At 36.6% G+C, this 6,843-nt stretch overlaps 1 protein-coding gene across 1 annotated transcript in view; it reads left to right on the top strand.

Annotated features, from left to right (window-relative positions):
• Positions 1-6,843, top strand: part of LOC107684912 (guanine nucleotide exchange factor VAV2-like) — a 157,842-nt gene that overhangs the window by 125,219 nt on the left and 25,780 nt on the right. Inside the window, exons 7-9 of the mRNA XM_016481294.1 lie at positions 678-776; positions 3,423-3,491; positions 3,920-4,020. Of these exons, the coding sequence (XP_016336780.1) occupies positions 678-776; positions 3,423-3,491; positions 3,920-4,020 (269 nt within the window). The remainder of the gene's footprint in view (positions 1-677; positions 777-3,422; positions 3,492-3,919; positions 4,021-6,843) is intronic.

The raw sequence follows: 6,843 nt of genomic DNA, 5'->3' as shown, positions 1-6,843 counted from the left end.
CCCTTTGGAAAGATTTTTTTTTTTTTTTTTTTTACTCTAACGAAACAATTGTTTGTGATCTTGAATTTCTTTGAATGTGAGCAGGTTTGCTTTGGCCTCGTGCACCAACAGGCCCAGATGTTCAAAAGTGTGTTGTGATGTTCATTCCAGCTCTGACCTTCAGCTGGCGTGCACCTTCCCCAGGCTCCAGCGCTATCGCCACTTTCTTAAACAAGCTTGCAAACCCGCTCGCATTACACCAAGAGCCAGTGATTACACCTAATCAAATGCATCATGTTCTATTAGATCATTTTCTGTTGTTATTGTTTTGTGAATTGACCTCATTTAGTGCCTCAATCCTCATCAAACCCACATTTCTGGCTTTCCTACAGTTGTTTTTTGTGCTTTAGACTTAGACTTGTATGTTGTTTTGAATGAATGAAAGACTAAATTCTTGCTTGAACCTCAGCATTTTAACCTACAGTCCTTGTCAACATTTCCCTTGAGGTTTTGTTGTGAAATATTCTCTGTCCACCTCTGTCTTTTACTGTAGTGTGCTTTGGCCATTCTGATTGTGACCTGAATTCCCTTAAATTACAGTTCGGTACCTTCTGCCGGTGTTTAAAGGTGCTGAGCAAGCATCCTGCAGGACGATACCAACATGGTTTGTGTGTTTTTTTTTCTTCTTCCCATAACAGAAAATGGGCATGACAGAAGATGATAAGAGGAACTGCTGCTTGGTGGAGATTCAGGAGACAGAGGCAAAGTACTACAAGACACTGGAGGACATTGAGAAGGTGAGTGGGAGAGCATAGAGAGTTTTAGAGCTGGAGAGAGTGGAATTGAAGACCTGGAATTGGGTCAAGGAGGAAAGTGAGGTAGCTCAAAATAGATGGAGGGAGAGGACAAAAAATGAGAACTGAGCCCTAGGTGACAAGTGTACTTAGGTGGCCTGTTGAATTATTCTGATAAGAATAAATCTGATTATTATTCTGATGTAAGACCTTCGTTCATCTGTAAATGCACGTTCACGACAGTATCATGACACGAGCGTGTGGCGGCGCTGACCCAGAGCCGGCGTAATGACGTCATTATGCCGGATCTGGATCACCGCCGCCACACGTTTTAATTAAGTTAAAAAATTAAGTTTTTACAATAATAAAGTTACAGTTACATAATAATATTTCTGCTTCAGTTAGTTTTTTTTAAATATAAACATTTAAATGGTGGCTGTCATAAAAACTTGATGGATTTATTTAAACATAAATTAAACATTGAAGAACAGTAAAACAATATAATGAATGTGTTATATGGTGCATATATTAAGCAAAATGCCCTCTCTACAGTTTATTTTTCTATATGACTAATGAGTTTATGGTCACCGAATATGTTTTTTTTTTTCTAAGGTAAATGAGACGTTACGTGACATTGTTTACAAGCCGTTATATTAACGTCTTTGCACGGCTGAAACACTGATTGAGCGATTACATGAGACAGGATACGGATTGTAAAGTACTTTCTTTTAACTTACCTTCAGATGTTTAGTCATGCTTATTTTGTGTTGAAACTGGTATTAATGTAGAGGAGATGATCAGTTCACGTGCGCCTCGTGTGTCTGTTGAACTGAGGCGCTACAGCGATCTGTCACTTCATATTAAACAGCGCCAAAACGGCATTTATTGTTTAAACACTGCAATACAATGGACAGAATTTGAAATCTGAGACTTTGTTTCATATTAACAGTACCAAAGCCACAACGCTTATTGCGATTTATTGGATGGGAAGTACCCTTCAATGTTCCGTCCATTAACTGAAAACAGGCTAGACTAATCGATTCTTGGGATTTAAGAATCGATAGCGTTCCGTAAAAATGAGAATCGATTAACATCGAGATATCGATATTTTTTTACCCAGCCCTAGTAGTTACCTTGCTGTCTATGGGAGGGTCAGAGAGCCCTCAGATTTCATCAAAAATATCTTAAATTGTGTTCCAAAGATGAACGAAGGTCTTACGGGTTTGGAACAACACGAGGGTGAGTAATTAATGACAGAATTTTCATTTTTGGGTGAACTAACCCTTTAATGTCAACTTGAAATTCTAACTGAACTTTCCATTCACTTTCATAATATTACTATACAATAATACTCAGTCTTATTGTGCACAAATCATTGATGTATGTTTTTCTAAAGAAAAAAAAACGGATGCACAGTATATCTGTACGTAACAGTCATATTAGGGATTTTTTTATTTATCAATATTGAATGTTCAGTTGTTGATGCTCATTTCCGTATTTTTATGCATAGATTACCTTTGTTAATAATTTCATAACGTTTAAACTTAGCAAATCCCAAAATGAACATTTACATACTGTACATTATAGTGTTGTGATGTGTACATTTGCATTTAAATCTATTGATTTTAGTTTTTAATTTAGACAAAATTATATGGAATTTAAATACAGTGTCTTCCATTTATCATGTATCAGCCATAATATGAGAATAATCATCAGTATCAGCCACATAATAATATTAATATCAGTACATTGTTAAAATGTCTCTTTGTAGTCTTTTTAAAAACTAAGATCTCAAACAGCTTTACTTTTTGGCTGATGTTACATGAATGTAACATGTTAAATGTTGGCAGGGAAAATGATGTTATCAAATAGCCAAATATGTGTGTAGGCATTGTTTTAGGTTTCAGCCTATAATTGGGTTCTTCTTGATGTGTGTCCTTCCTTTGCCCTACAGACTCAGGGGTCAGTCATAGGACAGAAATGCCATGCACTGTCCACAAAGTGAGAAAACATGTCCATTTAGTAAATCAGAACTGTTGGCACTAGATTGAATCTTGCCCTGGGGCTTTTCCATGCATCCATCCTTGTATGTACAAATCGTACAAAAACTTGAATGTGTGATGTTTTGTCCTGCCCTGTTTCCAATTGTACTGTCACACACAACACACAGAATTTGAAGCGTGACCAAATAAGCCAGTGTACTGTTATTAGAGGTGATGAATCACTGTCAAAACAGTGAGGGGTCACGCGGATTTCATATTCCAGACAGAGGCTTTGTTTACTCAATGTCGCTTGATTCATTTCTTCCTAATTAAGCCAAACGTGTTGTATTGCTCTGAAATCCCTTTCTGCTTTGCAACTGAAACAAATAGATGCATTTGCCAGGATTTCTCAGAATTTATTATGTTTGAACAGCCTGCCCGCAGCCGTGCTAGACAAATAGTATTTGACTTTTGTTTGACAAAGACAATTACCAAACCTCAACAAGGTGTAAGCAGTCTTATTGCATGTGTTTGATTGTATACTTTGACTTTAAATATGTTTAATAAATTAATTTAATTACATGTGCCATTTCTGGAATTCAATTCAGATTTTTCTGCCAGGTATTATAGGGCATTAATGGTATTTTCTTCTCTTTTACCTTTTTAGAATTATATGATCCCCCTGAAGCAAGTGTTAACACCACAGGACATGGAAGCCATATTTGTAAATTTAGAGGTGAGTGATCATTTACTGTATTCTACATTTACAACCTACAAATATTAAAAAAAAAAAAAATTTCCCAAAATATGTTAATTAACCGTTACTGTGAACTGTATGTTACTCATATTTTTGTAGTAGCTTAAATGTTGAATTTACTGATTATTATGTATTTGTTTCCTTTAAAAATAAAGTACATTTAATTTTTTTTCTTTTTTTACAAGATATAATATGTAATATATATAATATATATTCAGACACTGGACTGTCAAATTAGCTCAATGAGCTTGCCTATGTTAAGTAATTTAAATGGCATAAATGGCAAAAATTTAAACGGGCAAAAGCTTGTGTCTGACAGCAAATTAATAATTCTGAGAGGGCAAAAGTATGGTACAACAAATGGATAAATAATGCTTGGGTGGCAATTTTTGACAATTTCTCCACAGGACATCATCAAGGTCCATTTTGCTCTGCTGAGGGCCATTGACCTGACCATGGTGAGTGGGGGCAATGGCCTGGGAAAGATCTTTTTGGACTTCAAGGAGAGGTCAGTACCTTCATGGAGTATTTTGGTTTATCACTGTCAGTTCTATTATAACAGCTCTCCCTTAGGTCAACACCTTAAGCCTCTGTTGAGCTGAAATTACCTCAAGTGAAGGAGGCAAAATCTTGCTGCTTTCGCCCACCCCAAAAAAATCCATCACACCAGCAGCGCCTGACCACAGCAGCCCAACTATTTTAAAATAAATCCTCGTCAGAGCCCACAACCCACAGGGCTTAGAAAGAAAATAGACCTGTCTGCGAGAGTCTGCTGCTTTAGAGCTGAACACTTCCTGTTTTGAGTGCTCTTTTTGTCTCCCTTAGCTGCTGTATCAAAAATCAATAACCAGATAATAGAGTATGTTTTAGCTACTTTATCCACAGTGGATCATAAAATCATAACACCATTTAATCTATACCTACCAAAGATGGAGGATTTATCCAGCTACTATACAGTCTCTTTCTTTTTACAGTCATTTTTGTCTTTCTGTAAAACCCCTTAAAACTATCATAAAAGAACATGACCCTAAAGTAATAGTAACCCAAAAATGAAAATGATGTCATTTACACAACATTGGACCACACTGACTTTTACTGTATGGAAAAACAAACAAACCTGGAGACACTTTTTAAAATATCTTCTGTTGTGTATCCCTTTAATACTGTACTCTCACTTACACAGCTGACAATATTAAGATGCAGATGAGATGAGCCACTCTTATTCTCTCTGAAGTTTGAATGTGAGCAGCTGTACCTGGTGTACACCAGGTCACTGGTCTGGGACCGCTGCTGATTCAGCTCAGTAATGTGCAATTTCCCTGCAGTTCCCTTTGTACTGAGAAACACTGAAGCCTAACTAAATGACAGGCCCTATAACAGTCAGCTTATTATAGTAATGCTACAGTATATTAAACTTTGCGTTATCAGGCATTACTGAGACCCTCTGAATCCATATTTCTGTATAAGAGTTCTGCTCTTGCTGTGCTCAGCACAATTGCTGTTTTTTATCCCATCTGGGACCTACTTAATAAAACCGAGGTCAATTATGACCTCACTGCAATTAGAGTGCATGCGTCCTCAGAGATGAGAACTTTGGTCTAGTGTTCTGGTTTATTAAGCAACCAGATGACCTAGCAGTAATATCTTAGGAATTAATGTTGCTACAATTCTTGGATCATGATCTCCATGAGCGCAGTGTTATCAGACACCAGGGTTATAAAAATACTATTTGTTATACTTGCAGATTTTGAGGAAGTTAATGTTCTAGACTTGCAGCAACTTTACTTGTGACCCTAGTCAGTTCAGTGGGCATGTATGACATTTTTCAGCCTTTTAGAATCACAAAAATGATTTTAGACTTGCACCAGATATAATCTAAGTCTGATATTAGTGTATATCTAGGGTTTGAAATGGACATTTGTTGAAAGTATAGATAGTAAACTCCAAGCACAAATGGGATTAGCACAAAATGAGGAAATCAACTGAAATAAACATCTCTGGCTCCTGACTGATTAGTTCAGCATCATGTGGCAGTCACCAAGCTTCCAAAATTTCCTTGTATTTGAGTTCACCTAAAAATGAAAATTCTATCATCTTTTACTCACCCTTATGTTGTCCTAAACCTAAATTACAAGAATATGTTGCAGAACAATACAGCTTTGGAAAGTCAGGTTTGGAGTGACATAAGGGTGAGTTGAGTACTGTAACTAGCTATGTTTCCATCCAAAGATTCGAATTAAACTTATGCGCAAAACTGGAATATCGCATAAAACATATGCGAATAAAGCACCGTTTCCATCCAACGAGTCAAAGAGAACAAAATCGTCACTTCCTGGTAAACTGTGGCACTAAATATCACTAAGAATATAGGAGAAGCCACTAAATATAATAATTTTCATATATGATATAAATTACTTGCGCCTCAGAGCGAACAGATGAAACACAATGAATGGTGTCATTGCTTTCGGAGGCGGATGCCTGCTGTTTGGGAACGCAGTCGTGTAAGACAAACTTTGCTCAGGCATTTCAGAATGACCATAACCAGGGGCGTCATACACTCATGATTTTTGGAGGGGGCACGTGGCGGGGGGGCGTATATCAGTTATACAATAGCAGTTTAACTGATGTAGGCTTATGTTTTATTTATTTTTTCCTTTTTATTCGAAATATTTCCAAACGTGTGAACTATATCAGGAAATATCTCGATTCTCAAATATGTGTAAGTAAATGCGTTTTGCACCTTTATAGATTGTTATTTGATCAATAAATGGTGATGGCCAAAGAGGACTAATAGGCCTAGTGTAATCTATTAACTACACATAAAAACCTGACTTTTTACTTAAGTAATGGTAATGGGCAAAGTAGACTAATAGTGTAACCTATTAGGCTAACTACACATAAAAACCCGACTTTTTAATTAAGTACCAGATATGGCTGTCATGCCATAAAATATTTTTAATACGACTGACTTCGTATTTAATGTGAATTTAATAACAATATTGTATGTTACTAATTATAACACTTTCAGAGAGCAAAGTACACATTATCAAAGAACATTTTCATTTAGTCTAGCCAGAGTTCAGGCACTCTCAAAAACTCCCATTAAAATCACTGAAGCTGTTTACACTGTGAAATTAATATCTTACACTTACATTCGTACGCACATCTGCACTTTGTTGTTTCTGATTAGAGAATTCGCCAGATAATTCAGTCAGCGAGCAAGTGAACAAAACACCGCGTTTCAGCGATGACTCATCTGAAAGTCTCTGATTGGCCATTGCATTCATAAGCTCAACAGCATCGTGTGTGATTGGTTATAATGCAGCGCTGT

This window comes from Sinocyclocheilus anshuiensis, unplaced genomic scaffold (genome assembly GCF_001515605.1).
Source record: "Sinocyclocheilus anshuiensis isolate Anshui unplaced genomic scaffold, SAMN03320099.WGS_v1.1 scaffold633, whole genome shotgun sequence".
Classification (NCBI taxonomy): Eukaryota; Metazoa; Chordata; class Actinopteri; order Cypriniformes; family Cyprinidae; genus Sinocyclocheilus; species Sinocyclocheilus anshuiensis.
Note: the sequence above shows the minus strand (reverse complement) of the source record. Positions and strands in the feature narration are given on the sequence as shown.